This window comes from Haemaphysalis longicornis, unplaced genomic scaffold, assembly GCF_048455015.1.
Source record: "Haemaphysalis longicornis isolate Haplotype H1 unplaced genomic scaffold, Haemaphysalis longicornis Haplotype H1 scaffold_12, whole genome shotgun sequence".
NCBI lineage: Eukaryota > Metazoa > Arthropoda > Arachnida > Ixodida > Ixodidae > Haemaphysalis > Haemaphysalis longicornis.
The window spans coordinates 115,407,295-115,424,804 of record NW_027526225.1 but is presented as its reverse complement, the minus strand read 5'-3'; the positions used below and the strand labels follow the sequence as shown (position 1 = coordinate 115,424,804).

General features: G+C 49.7%; 1 protein-coding gene across 1 annotated transcript in view; it reads right to left on the bottom strand.

The window, feature by feature from the left end:
- Positions 1-3,779: 3,779 nt before the first annotated feature.
- Positions 3,780-17,510, bottom strand: part of LOC144161805 (uncharacterized) — a 53,247-nt gene continuing 39,516 nt past the window's right edge. The window contains exons 10-11 of the mRNA XM_077692403.1: positions 5,119-5,184; positions 3,780-3,807 (exon numbers count right to left, since the gene is read on the bottom strand). Of these exons, the coding sequence (XP_077548529.1) occupies positions 3,780-3,807; positions 5,119-5,184 (94 nt within the window). The remainder of the gene's footprint in view (positions 3,808-5,118; positions 5,185-17,510) is intronic.

Here is a 17,510-nt window from a genome sequence, read left to right as displayed (position 1 = left end):
TTCCCCCCTTTCGTCATACAGAAAGCCTCCAAAATTTCCCCTTGGGTTTTTGTACTTCCGCGGCCTAATGTGTTAACGTTGCCAAAGGCAGGAGTGCACCCGCATTGTCTACAATGTCTCGGCAGATGAGCACCGTCACTCCTGGAACGGGAAGCCTTGTGCTCTCTGAGACGATCATTAATACAGCGGCCTGTTTGACCGATGTAAGCTTTGCCACACCAAAATAAGGAGGTATGATAAATCACACGTGTACTGCAGGACACAAATTTCGAAACATCACTTTTAGTGCCACACGTAGCCCTTTTTCGCGTATACTGGTTGATGCGACTGCCCGGGAAGTACAAAAACCCAAAGGGAAATTTTGGAGGCTTTCTGTATGATAACAGGGGGAAACATTTGCGTCAGTGACATGGCATTGCTCCTGTCTAGCAAAGAGAGGAGATTTCTAAGCGCTGTGGTTGCTTGATAAGATTTCGTTCATGCGACGCACGGCACATGCGCAATGCTGTTGCCGTAAGGTATTTCTAGGCGTTCAAGTGCATTGTTCGTTCAGTTAGTGCCAGCTGGTCCTGTAGTTTTCTTCTACTGTGTCCTGTGTTTGCCGCTGTTTTTTTATTCCATTCACCAAAAGATGCATTTTATTCCCTTCCAAAGCAGCGAAATATCCCTCATTGCTTTGTGGATTGCTCGCAAGTCCGCCACCTTCGGACATTTTCTTCCACGCTTAAGTTTGTGTAGAGCGACTTGCTGTAGATAATACGACTTTTCCGGGAGTGGTTACAACTATTATAACCCCACCTAGAAGGCTTCGACGAGGTATGCTTTAAAAAAAATGGACGCCATCCCGCCCTGCGAAAGTAGATGTCCAGCGCAGCTGTTTTTAAACCAGTAAACACGCTGATGGGGGAGGGCATGAAATGTTCCCCGTCATATAATCAGCGTTCTTCTCGCTTGCACTCTGCTTCTCTGGCGGCAAAGGCTCGGCCCTGACGCATGCGCTCGGCGTCTTGGGCGATAACCGCTGGATCCTGCGTGAGTTTTTTGTTTACGACACGAAATACTCCGACTAACAGCTAATAGCTTCGCTGTAAAAGCCATTGTTGCGTTTGGCAAAACGCGTCCCACTTTAAACGTTTAAGGAGATTGTGGGACCTGACCTAACAACTGTGCCAGAAAGGCTAAACAGGCAAGAACAGCCGCCCTGGATTACATCTAACGACTACAAATCGGAGAGAAAGAGCGCGTAACTTCCTAATCCCGCCATCGCCGGCCTTACACCGACACCGATTCCCTCTCCCCAAAGCTTGTCGCCGAAGTCGACGAGATTCTGTCGGTTTCACCAGATTGGAGCCTAGGGGGCAACCGACCCGAATGACTTCTAAAGGAGCTTTCGCGTTGCGTTAACTACCAGAAAAAAAAACAATTAGTCGCCACAGAGTCGAGCGCAGCGAAAGGACACACAGCCGGACGGAATATCAATGCGCAGCCCTTGGGGGTATAACACGCCGCATTCTTTCTCTGGCGGTTTTGTGGGCAGAAGCCAGTCGTCCAGCCGTAGGCATGCAGTGGGGGCTTGTGGAAGAGAAACAAATTCGAGGAGAGGGAAAGGGTAGGGAAAGGCGGACTTCCAAGGCGCAATCGTGATCGATTAACAGTGGAATACGCGAAGCGAGGAAATGAATCGCCCGCGGAGATAGCCGTAGAGGCGCTACCATAATTTGTACTCGTCGGCACTGCCCCGTGCTTGTAGGGAAAATGGCAAGCCAGATTTGACGCCCCCTTCCCGCTATATGCCGTGGCTTGACACTCGTTCTTTCTCCTTCACCCTCCTTCACCTCTTCCTTTTTTTTTTACCCTGACGTTTCAGAGAGTAAATGTCGCGGCATTAGAAAAAAAAATTAAAGCCGTTCCACTCATTGTGAAAGCTGTCGGAAGTGCAGAGTAGTGATTCGCCATATTGCGCTGTAGCGCCGTTATCCGCACACTGCTGCCACCCATGCAAATCAAATTTCCCGCCTTCGCAGTGCTCGCGCTCCTCCTGCCTGAAACTGCACCAGCGGAAGCTCTGTTTTGTTTGTGCTTTTCTCCCCGGACGTACTGGCGTTGCACTGCCACATTTTTCGTTTACTGGCGTAAAAAAGCAATCCAACGAGTGTTCCGAACTAAATGAACGCAAGGGATGCCGGTTAATTACGTATATTTTGCCTCAAATGTACCTACAGTTTTCTTTGCGCTAAACAACGGGAAGATGTATGACAAGCGCCAGCGTTTCACTAGTTTCGAACGCTTATGACTGTATAAACCGCTTTGCTTTCGAAGCCTCGGAACATTGTGTGGCTCTACTTGGGTCCACCGAGCGAGCTACAACGACAAGGCGAGCCCCTAAAGTGCTCTGCACTTAAAAGCAGAGTTGACCGTGCAATTGCGAGCCGAGTAATTAGTCAGCAGACTCTTCCGAGGCGCGTGCAAAGGCGGCAGGAGAGCCTGAAGCGCCGCTGTTTTTGAACAGCTGCAAGCGATCTATCGAAAGGCGAGGCGGGAAGGATCGAGCTCCCGCCACGCGTGGCTCGTACAAGACGGCGCGCGAACGCGGAACAAAGTTCGGCTGGCTAATCGGAGAGACGAAATAAGAAGTCATATTCGAGCCACAACGGCACCATGCGTCTATCATACGCGAAGCCAGTAAGCCAGAGCGTTACGAGTGCGGGAGCCATATATCGCAAATACTGTTTTTTCTGTTTTTGCTTCTCAGGATACCGGAACGCGGAATTAGCTACACACTGAACGCGGTGCGATTACCACTTTGAACGGGGGTGCATACGTCCAGCCGCGTGCAATTAAGCAACAAAGAGGGGCCGGAATACCAAGTGCGGGATAAATTTAGAGCACCCTGCTGCAGGTCTGTAGGGCAAACTCCGTCGTCTAGAGCGTCGAACTTAATGCGTACAGCCGGCGATGACTTATGGGGCAGAAACTCGAGTCAGCCAAACGATCCATGCAACGCAGGCTGATAGGGCCATGAAACGAGCATCTTGTACCAGGAAATTGTATTCCTTTGCCACAAATGTCCGCTAAGAGCATTTTCCCATCGCCCCCCATGCTGAGTATGTTCATGAAGTCAGCCAAGATATCCACTTGGTAAAAGTTATAATTGCGAGCATGTTTCGCAAGAATGACGAGGGCTGTCAAAAAAGTGTGGAGCAGGGGAAAATAAAATTTTAGTTCATAATGTGTCTGTTAAAAGCACGTAGTATTCACTCATCTTTCTCTCAAAATGAAGAAATGCTTAAGAATAATGCCTACCCGCCGCGGTGGCTCAGTGGCTAAGGCGTTGCGCTGCTGAGCACGAGGTCGCGGGTTCGATTCCCGGCCGCGGCGGCCGCTTTTCTGATGGAGACGAAAAGCAAAAACGCCCGTGTGTACGAGATTTCGGCGCACGTTAAAGATCCCCAGGTGGTCAAAATTAATCCGGAGCCCTCCACTACGGCGCGCCTCATCGCCTGCGTTGCGTCGGCGCGTTAAACCCTACAATCAATCAGAATAATGCCTGTGATGATACATGCGCTCAGCTTCAAAAATTATTTTCTTGATTTAAGTAAAACTCCACCCAATTGGAATTTTCAAATAGAAGCTTTGCGCGTTGCTTTAATTCAGTCGATATGTCTCAGGTTACTATTGGATCATATTCAGGGTGGAATTTTTCTTGGGTCTCAAATCAGCACATGGTGATGTTTGGCTGGGAACGAAGTCCGTGGCAGTAGTCCGTGGAGGAGTTTGGTTTAGGAGGTTGCGTTGCCCCGGTAGGGGCTGAATGGTGAGACCCAGCACGCGGAGGATGGAGACATGAGGGATGATGTGGTTGTCGACGTAAACTGTGACGGGGGGTTCCGTGGGGGGTTGCTTGCCAGTGGGGTGCAAGAGAAGTAGCTCGGATTTGGGCGGGGAGCACTGAAGGCCTAACTGAGAAGCAGTCGCTTGGACAATGTCTGCGCCTTGCTGGAGTGTGTGTTAGATTAGAGCATCGCAGCCTGATTTGACCCATAACGTAATATCGCCTGCATAGATAGTGGTGTGGAGATTTGTGATAGAGGACAAGGCGGTGGCCATGGGGATCATAGCCAGATTGATAAGAGGGGGAGATTTTACCGAACCCCGAGGGGGGCCTATAGCGGGGAAGGACAAGTTGGAGGATTGGAGAGGTCCGAATCGTAGATTAGCCGTGCGGTCACCAAGAAAGGAGGAGATAGGTGCGTGCCCCAAGTCTAAGCGAGTTTATAGAGCCAAGAATGGCTACGTGAGAGACGTTTACAGATGCTTTGTGGAGATCAAGTGCCAGAATGGCCGAGCTGTCCGCCTGGGAAGGGTTAGCTATAATTTCATGATAGAGACGGAGGTGCGTATCCTGTGCAGAGAGCCCTTGGCGAAATCCAGTGAGAGTGTGTGGGAGCAGGTGATGGGTTTTGCGGTAGGTGGTGACCAGTTTTCCAGGGCAAAAGGTGAGTTACATGGGGCGGATGTGCGCCAATGTAATAGCTTTGTGGAGTTTGAGAATTAATGTGATGTCAGCCTGCGCCACATTGATGAGAGTGCCTCGGGACCAGTGGTGATTGAAGATGGCTGTGAGGGAATCTATTGCGTGGTCGGTAAGTTGTCACGAGATCTTATTAGCGACCTTGTCGGAGCCTCGAGTGGTTTGTCGACATAGTTAGGATACAGCGTGTCTGACCTCAGCGACAGTGATGTCCTGGTTGAGGGAAACATTCGGAGATCCGGAGTAATGGGGAAGGGTACAGCGATGAGGAAGTAGGAACGCACATGGATCGAAGCATGTCGAGAAGCTCAGCGGACGTGCCTGAGTAATTGTGTATAAGTGAGTGCAGTCGAGTATTTGTGATGGTTTTGGGCGAAGTAGGGTCGGGGAGGTAGCGGAGGAAGGCCCAGGTCTTTTCCCTGGAAAGGTCTCCGTGCATGCCGTCGCAGATATGATACCAGTAATTCCGAGCGAGTGTGGCGGAATGAGCATGCATGGAAACTTGTAGGCGAGCAAATTTGCGTTTCAGCGCCCTGGGGCGTTTGCGGGAGCTCCAGCGCTTTTCGATACTGCGGTAGGCTTCACACAGATGCACGAGGTGGGAATTTGCATATGGGCTGGGAAACTGGGGTTCCATGGGTCGGTCGTGACTGAGGGCAGGTAGGATAACAGTCAGTAGTGAACGCATCACAATCCCCTGTCATTTCACTGTATTCACCCCATCTGAAGTAGCAAGCCCTACGGTTAGTGGGGCTGACCTCTTCAGCTTTTATTAAAGGCGTTATCTCTCTCTCTCTCTTCCCCCATGAAAATGGAATTAACAAGCTTTTGCTGTATTAGAGTACCGCTGCTGAGACACGCAAGTGAACAACGGTGGCCATTTGATCGTTCATCAGTGTTTGGCTTTTCTGGTTGAGGCGAAGAGCGAAAACGTCAATATGTCGAGATTTGGCCGCACATCAAAGATCCGCAGGTGTTGACAATTAATCTGGAGCCCTCAACTACCGAAGGACATGAGGGCTGCTGGTTAATTACACAGATATTGCCTCAAATTTGCTGGAGTTTTCTTTCCGCCAAATAATTAGGAAATGGTATGACAAGCATCAGCGGTTCAGGAGTTCCGCATGGTTATGGCTATATTAACTGTTTGTTCAAGCATGCCGTTAACTATTAGCCGGAAGGCTGAATCGAGGGATAGCCTTTGGTGCGGTGGACGTTTTCTTTTTGTGAGCTTGTGTGCTGTTCACCTTGTTTCCTCAGTAGCACATTTGTGGTGGGCTTAGCATAATACGCCTGTAAATCTTCTCGAAGAGATCACGTCGGATGCCGGGTAATACGGAAAGCTGGTTCGAGTACAGGGTGACGTGCAGCGTTAAAAAAAACGACGGTACCACATTTTGAGTCAGGTTAGCTAAGTTCATCAGACGAACGAAAGCCGCGAGTTGGTCGGCTTTCTCACTTAATTTACATACTCCTGACATGGTCTTATGATCCAACTAGAGCGACGCCTGGACGCCGTAATAGTTGAATCGCACGACCATGTCAGGGGCATGTAAACTGAGAAAACAGACGAACTCGCGGCTATTTATATCTGCCCAGGTGGCAACTATGCGTTACGTAGGGAGTTAGATGCCAAAAAAAATCTGCAAAAACGAAGGCAAGCGTTGAGGAAACACTCTGTTCCTGAACAGCTTGGGATACCGGGTCAGAACCCCCGCGGGGGGGACAGCCATCCGGCTGCTGGATGACGCGGGCGGACAGCGAGATATAATAGTGCAAATGTGGAGGGCCGCACGGGGCAGACACCCTCCCCACGGCACATATTATTCCTTGTCTGCCACACCCGAGTCGGGAGTTGGTTGTTGTGGAGTTTCCAGTTTGTAGGCTAGCTTTGCTAGCTGGGCAGTGAATAGAGAGTTGGTTGTTGGGGAGGTTCCAGTTTTATAGCCCGATATGTGCAGGGAGGAGTAGTGAATGCAACTGTAAAATGAAAGGAAAGAATTGTGAGCCATTCTCCTCTGGGAAGGTAGAAAGGCCAGTATATGCGTAAAAATGCAGATCACAGGCATGGTTGAAGAATGCACTTTTTTTCTCGTCATTCCGCAATGCTAGTGACTCCATATAGCTTTCTAAATATTTGATGAAACCTGGAAGAATTTTATCCTATGAGACGCACATGAAACTGGCCATTTCCCTCCTGTAGAATCCCATTTATTCTTCTCATAACTGAACTATTACACCGTTATTAACAATTACTGTTGCAAGAAGGGGTGGATGATTTTTGTGCATAATTTAGTACGTGCATGCACCCTTCTCCAAATTCAAACCACTTCGGTGATATCGGGATGACGCAAACGATAAACGTCCCCTTGGATAAGCGATAGACGCGAGATACCCAGGTCCGAGTCCGACCACTGGAAGAAGAAAAAGATGGCTTTCCTGAAATGCATTTTCGTAGCCAACGGACGAATCCGTGGCACAGAAAGTTTCGTTTTAAAAACAGCGCGGTGCTTGACAACCGGAGAATGCTTGGCTGGAGCTGGTGGGAAGTAGCGTTTCACCAGTGGGTAGAGGTGTATGCCCTTTTCGGGGTGTACACAGGCTGTTTCCATTGATGATGGCGGTCGGAGCTGGAGCTCCACGGCCGTTCCGGTGACCACGAGGCGGGGCAGAGGAAGTAGATATGGCTGCAAGATCCCGCAAGAAAAAAAAAAAATACCCTGTTGCATAGGTCACACGCCATTGAGCACACGACATCCACAATGTTCTGTGCGATAAAATGTTAAATAAACGAAACCGGGATAGAATTCAGATAAATCAAACGATCAGCTGAATACATAGCGTATCATATCAAAATAGGACACACGTCTAGACGAGGTAGTAATACTGCCACTGAGATGTGAACTTCACAAGAGAAGACAAGGATGGGAGCACCTGAGCCACAACATGTGGACCTTTACACTTACGTTATACACCGACAGAACGCTAGGCCACAGACAAAAAACTAGGAAGTGGTACTGTCCTGTAGCGGTAATCCCAGTTGTGGCTGCTTCCAGGGTCCACTGACTGGCTGACGGCCCATAACACGGATGTTGCTCGGCCTGTAACTTCGGCCGAATAAAGGTCTTTTCTCTCTCTCTCTTGCTCTGATTAAGCAAAACGGGAGCGTTAGTTCACACGCTTCTCCCACTGTTAGATTGGAACACGTGGGCATATTAGCACAGCCCCATAGACTCGTTCAACTTAAACGCCGAACGACAACACCTACCGGTAGACAGATTATGCATGCATTAAGTCTATGTGATCCACTGAAAATTGATCTTTAATTACCCCTCATCCGCCCTTTCCACGCAATATGCACCCAGTGCACAACCAATCACGGAGGGATGAAGGAGCATAGGCTTTGACTGAGAAATATCCTATTAAGCCAAGCACGCTTCACGTAGACGTGGCCGACTACAGACATCACGACGCGTTCGCTGTTGGCGGCAATATTCAACCGTAATTCCGCACTCCTTACCTACCTCACAATAGGCATCCAGCAACAGAGGAGGCCGGACAATCGCCCTAGCACTAACGCAGCTGCCAAACCCCATCTAATCGTAATCGCTCATTCGAAAACGCCCGTAAAATCTTTGCCAGAGGGGTCATCTGAGGTGCTCCACATTTTTGTTCAAAATCGCATACCGACTCTGTGGAGCTCGTCTGCACTTCTGCCCATACTTGACTGGGGGGCAACGAAGCAGCGAAAAAAGCAGTTGGAGAATTCACTGTCAGAGTAGGCCCAAGCCCCGTCACATTAAACGAAGCCCGATCGGCCCGAGACAGCTTGCTTCGCTATAAGGAAATAACAGCACATTACCCCCGCATATTCCCCCTGGCTCATCCGACGCTCCTTCAGTCTGAACAACGCTTAAGGCGCCTCAATAAAAGAAACACTTTGCCCTGTCAGGCCAGACAGCACCTGATTCACCCCACCCTGTATCAATCCCAGCAGTTCGCTTGAATGAAACCATCATTCACATCATGTGGGCATGTAACAAAAATCCATTTCCACTAATCCATACTACAGAGCAAGGGGTGGCTCAGACCCAAAACACAAAAGAGTTTGCCTTAGTCGCGGGCAAGCTGGAAGTAATGGCCACCGGCCCTTCGTAACCACGATTTGCCATGATTTTTTTAACAGCGGAACTGTTGTACAAGCCGTAAAGTCGGTGTTGCCGAAAAAAATACCAAGAAAAGGCGGAGCGCTCCGAAGCGCGTGCCTTGCGCCGACCGCCGAGCGTTCGCGGCACGCGCAGTGGCTTTAGCAAAAAAAGAAAAAGCTCCAGGGCTGTCGTCAAGCGTTACCGCGCATGTAAAGAAAAACTCCAGCACTAATGCTAAGGTTGAAAAGATACCCTGCTTGGAAGAGGTCACCGCGGCCGCCGCATTCTCTAGAAGCCATAAAGGAAAATAGGAGACATGGCTACTAGTGTGCCAATCCTTTTAGAGACGACTTGCAGATCCCGCCACCGCTTCCTCGAGTCGATGACGAAAAGCTAATGGAGGTTTACAATGCTGAGGATGACTTTGCATCCACCACTTGTCACGAAGAAGACGACGACCTCTTCGTTGCATATGACGACGTTGCTAGCACCTCAACTATGCAAATAAACAACGATACTAAATCTCAGCTATGTGTCCGCAAATGCTCACCTACAAAAGCTTCGCCACTCAGGTCTTGTGCGTGAGTGCAAGCTTCACCAAACTTTTTTGTCTTTCTCTCCCACCAATAATTTTTCTACAGCAATTACATTTTCTCGTCTAGTAGTTGGTACACCGAGGCATGCGGAACGTGGACACTGCAAACCTTGCCTTTTCTCCTCTTATAGCTCGTATCACACGGATTACACCGCCGAAAAACGAGCCCTGGGTAACTCAAGAAATAATCGATGCTTTTTCGCGTCACCCTGTATGGTCTGGCACCTAATGACTCATCCAAGGGACACATTCGGGGAGTGCCCCTGCGCTTTTCGGAAGCCGAGATCCTGGCCAACCTTGACAAAAGCCAGTGCGAAATCTACGTTTGTCGCAGGCTTGGCTAAGCCTGCGGTACTCACATGTGGTGGTACTCACATTTGCCGGACTCAAGGTTCCTTACCTTGTAACGTTGTTCTGCGCGGAGTACCCCTGTCCGCTGTACAAAAATACAGTCCCCATGTGTACCTTATGCTACGACATCGATCCACAGCGTGTCCACAGCCAAGCCTCAACGTGTGCCACCTGTGCCGCCTCCGAGAACCTAAACAGAGCCAGTGTGAGCCACTGTGCACCGTCTGCGGCGGCTCCCACGTCTCAGGGCTGCCCCAAGCGCTTCCGTGAGCCTTACATCCTTCGACGGAGAGAGCAAGCCAGGCGCCAGGCGGACAACAATCGGAACAGTGCCCAGGCCCAGGCCTGATTACAAACAAGCTTATTGCCAACCTAGGTGACCCTACCATAGAAATCCTACTTAGGCATTTTAACTCCTTCTAGATGAAAGGAAATGGAAGATGGCTGAAATCGCTTCATACCGAAGCCCGGCAAATCACCACACATTGAGGACCTGCGACCGATATCACTATTATCCTGCATTGGAAAAACCACGGAGAGAACCATACTGAAAACGTTGCAAAACCACCTTGACGCAACACAACAAATGCCGGACACAATGTTAGCTCCACGAAATATCTCGGGACACAAAACGTGCTCATTCAAATGAAGAAGGAGGTCCTCGTCCCTTACACGTGTCACTCCCCGAGGGCTATCCTCGCTCTTGATTTGAAAGGAGCCTTCGATAACGTTCCACACGAGGCGATCCTTCGAAACTTGGCCAACACAGCATGTGGAGAGAGGACCTACAACTACATTGTTGATTTTATTTTTAACCGCAGAACCATACTCAAAATTGGGGTCGTTACCTCTAATATCATCACTCTCAGGAGTAGAGGGACTCCCCAAGGCTCAGTCCTGGCCCCATTACTCTTCAACATCGCGCTCCTGAATCTCCCACAGCGGCTGAGAAGAATACCGAACTTAAGCCATGCCCTGTACACTGACACGGACGACGTGACCCTGTGTACGGGCCCAGATTTCCTAGGAGGGTTGCAGGATTCACTCCAGCCCTCCACCGGCATTGTGAATGAATGGACAAATAGATGTGGGCTGTCGTGCTCGCCACCGAACTCTGAGCTCGCCGTGGTGAGGAGACGCCGAACAAAGAAGGATGTCGACATCATCCAAATCACCCTCGATGGGCACGACATCAAGCCAAGCAAATCCATCACGATTCTGGGTCTGCTCATCCAGGCGAATGGGAAGAACATTGCATTGGTACAGCAACTCACCAAGACCATCGAGCAGGTAACGCATATGGTATGCAGGACCACGAACCGACACAGATGCATGAAAGAGGGCGACATGGTCAGGCTTATCTATGCACTCGTCCTGCAACGCATAAGGTACTCGACTCCATACGTCATCCAGGGTTTTTGGGTCCAGGAAACATAAGGTACTCGACTCCATACGTCATCCAGGGTTTTTGGGTCCAGGAAACACACTCGGGTGGAAGACATCATTGCTCAAACTAAGACAAAAAGGGGACGCGCGCTGGGCATATATACAGTACGGAGAAGATTGATTGATTTATTGTAGGGTTTAACGCGCCGAAGCAACGCAGGCGATTAGGCGCGCCGTAGCGGAGGGCTCCGGATTAATTTTGACCACCTGGGGATCTTTAACGTGCGCCGAAATCTCGTACACACGGGCGTTTTTGCTTAGTACGGGAAAGAGACAACCCCTGAACCACCAGGGTAGAGCAGCGGTTACTAAAAGAAAGGACGCAGGGATGAAGTAAGAAAATTAGAAGGCAATGCATACTCTTGGGCATTGCAACACACGAACGGTTTGAGATCAACAGGAAATGTAGTGGTGGAGGAGGAGGAGGAGGAGGAGGAGACGGTGACGAGGATTCTAATCGTTTATTAAAACACCTGTTGCTACAACAGTATTGAATTTTTTTTTGTTGTTTTTTAGGTTCCCGAATTGTCAGCATCACTTTACGCCCTATTATCCCCCATGCATTTCCCTTAGTTTTAGTTCGTAAGCTTCTTCAACAATGAGACCACAATCAGACTTGGCCAATCCCCCAGAGTGGGTAAGTGCCTTTCTTGCTATGGCTCCAACCAACCAACCAACGCCCTTCCTATTACATCCCTCCCATCTTGGAAGTGGCCGAGAACATGCTCACATAAAAATCACCGACTGTCGAGCCCACTGGAGGCAGAGCTACACCAGTAGCGAAGAGGAACGGGGGGAAAACGAATAGAAAAAAAAAAAACAGGCAGAAATTGAGGGCTTGTTAAGTCCCCGCCGAGCAGCTAGGGTCCCGAGGTTAAATGGTGTGCCAAACGTTATCCGCATACGCATGCAGCTCACGTATGCACGGCGCGCACGTATTCGGACCCACTCGTCGGCTGGACCAGGATGGTTACGAGACGACAAGTCTCAGACTGGCGCGTCTGCGTATACCTGAAAGTGCTCAACTGCGCTCCCGACGTAGCCGCCATTTGCATAAAAAAACGCGAGGCAAGGCGGCCATTTCTCGAGCTCTAATTTTCGCGATCGGCGTTCTGGATCGTAATTGCACGCAGAGATAGGCCGCACGCGGGAGACGCATACATAGGTGTGTCTGTGTACATACCGGAGCAAACAAGCGGCGATTTTCAGCTCGGCGCTGACAGCTGCAATCATGTTTACACACCGACCGTTCGAATTACCATATTGACAGGAGTGCCGGCTGCATACTAGCACTGCTAGAAGCCCGCACTAACGCGAGCTGGTGTGGGTTTCCAGAAAGCCGTGTCTAACTACAGGAAAGAATCCGATTTTTTTGGTTTTGGTATCGTTGATTTCTTAGGAAACATGGTTTATCCTCACCCTCTTTTTTCCTTCGGGGTAACTCGAAACCTTTTTACAGTGCGAGGCATGGTAGCGGGAACGGGTTTTCGAATTCCATGCCTCGCGGGCAAGGAGTTCGGCTGGAGAGCGCTAAATTTAAGCTTGGCAAGGTGGATCAGCAAGGCCACAAGAAGGATGGTTTGGCACATTCGGAAGGAACGCCATCAAAAGCAGCTCCTTTTTCAATCGCGGCGAACTTTGTTTTGGAATCAGAGGTGTTAACCTCCGCCATTCGCGTACACGGATGGGTGACGAGCCAGTATACGTTACCGGGCTCTAAATTTTGTGGCGGTGGTACTATTAACTGTCACTTTCTTATTGGGAATCACTATAACATATATGTATTGACCTTCAATGTGCGAAGGTGGAAACCTCCCTTCATCTCTCTCTCTCTCTCTCTCTCTCTCTCTCTCTCTCTCTCTCTCTCTCTCTCTCTCTCTCTCTCTCTCTCTCTCTCTCTCTCTCTCTCTCTCTCTCTCTCTCTCTCTCTCTCTCTCTCTCTCTCTCTCTCTCTCAGTGCGAATTTCTAATTTTCGGCGGGCACGACAGGCTGCCAATAATAAACGCTTCTCCAAACGACGCATCGAAAAGCTGTCTGTCGTTTTTATTTTATGGTGCTCTGTTCATCGTTACGCATATCTGTTCGCTGTTAAACCCTCTGTGTAAGCTCTGTCGTCACCGACCTCTCGTTGAAGAAATGCGAACGCCGGCAACACATCTGTAAGTGTGCATTATACTTAGTTGCCGGCTTTCCAAGCGCCGATTTTGAGCGGCCGAAGCGTTCAGTTTCACTGACCTCTCAGCAAGACAGGCTCAATCGTAGCCCCGCCGGCGCGATTATACGGGCGTTACGGTCCTCACCCCTGTATTTAGGCAAAGTGTGAACGTGTGGCACTGGTGGCCAGGCTTCGTCCCGGGAGATAACGAGGCCCCCTGTTCTATTCGCTTTTTCCCGCCTGTTCTAATTTTGCGGCCACCGGCTAATGCCCGTTGGTGTCCCCGAGGTTTGTACAGTTTTAGCGAGATGAAATTTGCAGCACGAACGATCGCACCGCTCTCGCAGGATCAGCCTTGGTTTTTCTGCATGTTTGCTCTAGCTTCATAGAGCAAAGTATAAGTAAACTTGTACCCCTTTTTTTCTGCTCGATCTTTCTCTCTCCCTCGTAGTCGACCTTGTTTCACGTGCGCGGCTCACGGCATCGAAGCACGTAATGATGTGTAAAACAGAATGGCCAATTTGCTCCGAACCAATACATCTCCGATGAGGCGCACCTTCGGTGCGCATGAAAACGGCAAAAGCTAAGTAATGGAGCGAGTATTAAAAAAAAAAGCCTGGCTAGCATGCGAAAGCTGGAATGTGCCACCAGGGAAGGCTGGCGACAACCGCATGGCGGTAATGATGAACGACCTATGCTCCTCCCCGGTCTCCGTACCCTCTACGTATACAGGCACCAAAGTGGCTGGTCGAAAATCGGGGCGGCAGCGTGGCGCCACGGGCTGATTGCCTTCTGCGTCCACACCACGTGCTCTACTTTCATCAACTAGGGGGAGTTGATAGAAAGTATTCTTCACGTACTCCTCCCAAGAGAGCACGCGACAGGGGTCGTACATCGGCGAAATCATTTGGCCTTGGTGCTTCAACGGAAGAGTTTTGACCGTCCGGTGAGCTGGACCTTCTTGCTAGTCTGTCTGTCTGTCTGTCTGTCTGTCTGTCTGTCTGTCTGTCTGTCTGTCTGTCTGTCTGTCTGTCTGTCTGTCTGTCTGTCTGTCTGTCTGTCTGTCTGTCTGTCTGTCTGTCTGTCTGTCTGTCTGTCTGTCTGTCTGTCTGTCTGTCTGTCTGTCTGTCTGTCTGTCTGTCTGTCTGTCTGTCTGTCTGTCTGTCTGTCTGTCTGTCTGTCTGTCTGTCTGTCTGTCTGTCTGTCTGTCTGTCTGTCTGTCTGTCTGTCTGTCTGTCTGTCTGTCTGTCTGTCTGTCTGTCTGTCTGTCTGTCTGTCTGTCTGTCTGTCTGTCTGTCTGTCTGTCTGTCTGTCTGTCTGTCTGTCTGTCTGTCTGTCTGTCTGTCTGTCTGTCTGTCTGTCTGTCTGTCTGTCTGTCTGTCTGTCTGTCTGTCTGTCTGTCTGTCTGTCTGTCTGTCTGTCTGTCTGTCTGTCTGTCTGTCTGTCTGTCTGTCTGTCACGCGTTTCAACCATCCGGCCAAGAACAGGCCAACGAATCTTGAACTCGAAATGGATATAGCCAAGACCGCTACAACCCAGCTAAACTGCTGCCATGGCTCATAGTTATGGCCCATTGTCCATGACTCATTGTCCACGTGATTCAGGCGAAAGCCTGAAGTTCCCCATTCTGCAAAAAATTGTTGTTGTTGTTGTTGTCGGGTCAAGAAAATAGGTCCTACTGTAAAGAATAAAAAAAAAACACTTCGTCGATCCGATGGGATTTCAACCCGGGTCGGCACAATCGCAGCCCGGTGTTCTACGAACTGTGCTATCTCGTTTTTTTTCTTTTCCTGTCATGGAATTAAGTTCAAATATACAGAAACGTATATACAATAAATATTTACAAATCTCGGCGCTAAATATACAAGACGAGACGGGTAATCTCGAGTTAGGCGAATAAAACATTGGCAACGAGGCCCGTTAGTAAGGGGCGATGATACGCACCGCTACAAAACAGGGTAACAATCAGGTCTAACGCCATTTTGTTCGTAGCAGAGTTCTAGCTTAATTATCATCTGCCTAAAGTGCGACTTGGAAGGTACCATGGGTTCAGATGTCATAGGGCATGGCGTGGAAGGGGGCTACAAGGCAACGCAAATTCTGGGGTGTTAAAGTACTTTTGGAGTGCCCGTTGAAGCAAATCCCAGAATAATATAGCGTCATTGTAGTCTATGAGACACGTCCGAATTGTTTCTGGAGAGTCAAAAAGTCGACAGGTAACAGAAGACAAAAAAAAAAAAAAAAAACCCGGGCCATCTCCACTAACGTGAAACCTGTGGAAGGGCGAAGGATGCAGTGTGTAAGTGTATTCTTGGCGTCTTGGCTTTTTGCCAACGGAAATGAAACCGTTGGGGGGTAGAGCTATACAGCTTTGCTGCAAAAGTCTCTTGTCTTTGAAGCCCGAAGCTCTCTAGCGCGAGGCGTATACGAGGGTCCCAGTGTTTTTTAGTATGCGTAACGAAGCGCTCCAGCGCGAGGCGTAAACGAGTTTGCCGCTGTTTTAGTACCGTGACTACATGAGACGACGACGATGACAGGAGACGCCAACAGCCGAAGGCTTCGCTTCTAAAATGTTCCTTACGCAGCCATGTTTTAACGGGCAAGGTTTCCATATCTACTAGCTGGGAAAAGTAAGATTTAGTACATTGAGAAAGAGGCATTTCACAAACTCGCTTAAGGCCGATCCGCACGACGGACCGAGTCCGCGGTCCAATCGGTCACGTGATGAGACGTCACGGTCCGCCGCGGTCCGATCCAAAGCAGAGCGCATCCACACGGCGGGCCGGCTGAGCGGACCGCGAATGGCCGACCGTCTGAACTCACAAGCTAAAAGGTTGAACACAGGCGCCGTTTTGCTGCGACAACATGTTGTAACGCACAAGCATAGCGTTAATAACCGCACAAGCCTGCACGAAACGTTTCATATCCCCACAATAAAAGCCACCCGCATGCAAGTCGGGCGGGCGAGCTTACGCAGCCGCCGGCGTCGTTCGCACGAAGGCGACACGACGAGCGGCGACGGTGGGGCGACCCGGGCTGCATACGGCTCTTCACCGCTCGCTGGAACTGAATTATTCCCGAAAATTGGGGTCCACATGCGTGAAAGACTGTGATAATGAAGGCTAGCATCGCACTAGTAGGAGCCATAGGATTCGCTAGTAAAAGCGCGGATTAAGTATGCGTCGCGATTGTAGGCCTATAGCCCGCTGCCTATCCCACCAGGGGTGATTGACAGGCTCCTTCTAGCGCTTCGAAACAACCGCGCTGCCCGCGCCGTTCTCGATTGGCGCAACTAGACCCGGCTCCACCCACGCGACGCGGGCCCTGCCAGACCACGCTGAATAATGTCGCTGTCCGCCGTCGATACTCCGAACCGAAAAGCCGCGGCGAATATTTGGACCGCGAGCGCCGCGGTCCTACGCGGTCCAGCGGCAGTCCGCGAGAATTGGTGACGTCCTATCACGTGATGCGCGGACCGTGGTCCAAATAATCGTTTTGGTCCGCCGTGTGGATCGGCCTTTAAGAACATCATTGCTTGGCAAACCATCGTAAAGAGATCTGTAGAGGGGTGCAGGAAATAGAATTGATATTAAATCTCTGTAAAGGGTTTCGTGTGACACCGCAAATAAATATTCGGTGAAAAAGCGAGCCAATAAAAATCGTACAGAAGAGCACACCTCATGAAAGAATCTCCGCAAGCATGGCTCTGAGGAAGTTTTAGAAGGAGCAATAATGCCAGGAAGAACATCCACAAGATTCACTTGACAAAAGGATCTAATAAAAGGATGGTGGTTATCACGAAGAAACCAAAAACCAGTGCAGCATGTTGTTCGGCTAATTGGTACAGCATTTTAAGAGTAGAAAAACTGCGCGTCAAAGAGAAGACTAGTATAAAGGGGCCGAAAGACGGGTCTTTGTACTAATCTTCTCTTTGAGGAGCATTTTTTCTACTCCTAAAAAAAAAAACGTGACTATTTGCCTCAAATAGAGCATCAGCCCGAGCCCTCTTGCAAAGATGGGCCTAAACAGATTATCCTGTCTCATATGCTCCATAGAATACGACCATAAATATGTCAAGAAGGTCCTGTGAAAGAGCCGATTGAGGGGCCGCGCGCTTTGCGAAGTTTGTAAAAGATACAGAAATTCAGCAATTTTGTAGCTAAAAATTCACGCATCTCCACGAAGTGAATCATGACGAGTGGTCGAAGCACTGGGGATCGTTCTTACCGTAAATCACCCTTGGCATTGCCCACTCGCGCATGTAAATGAGTGAGAACGCGTGT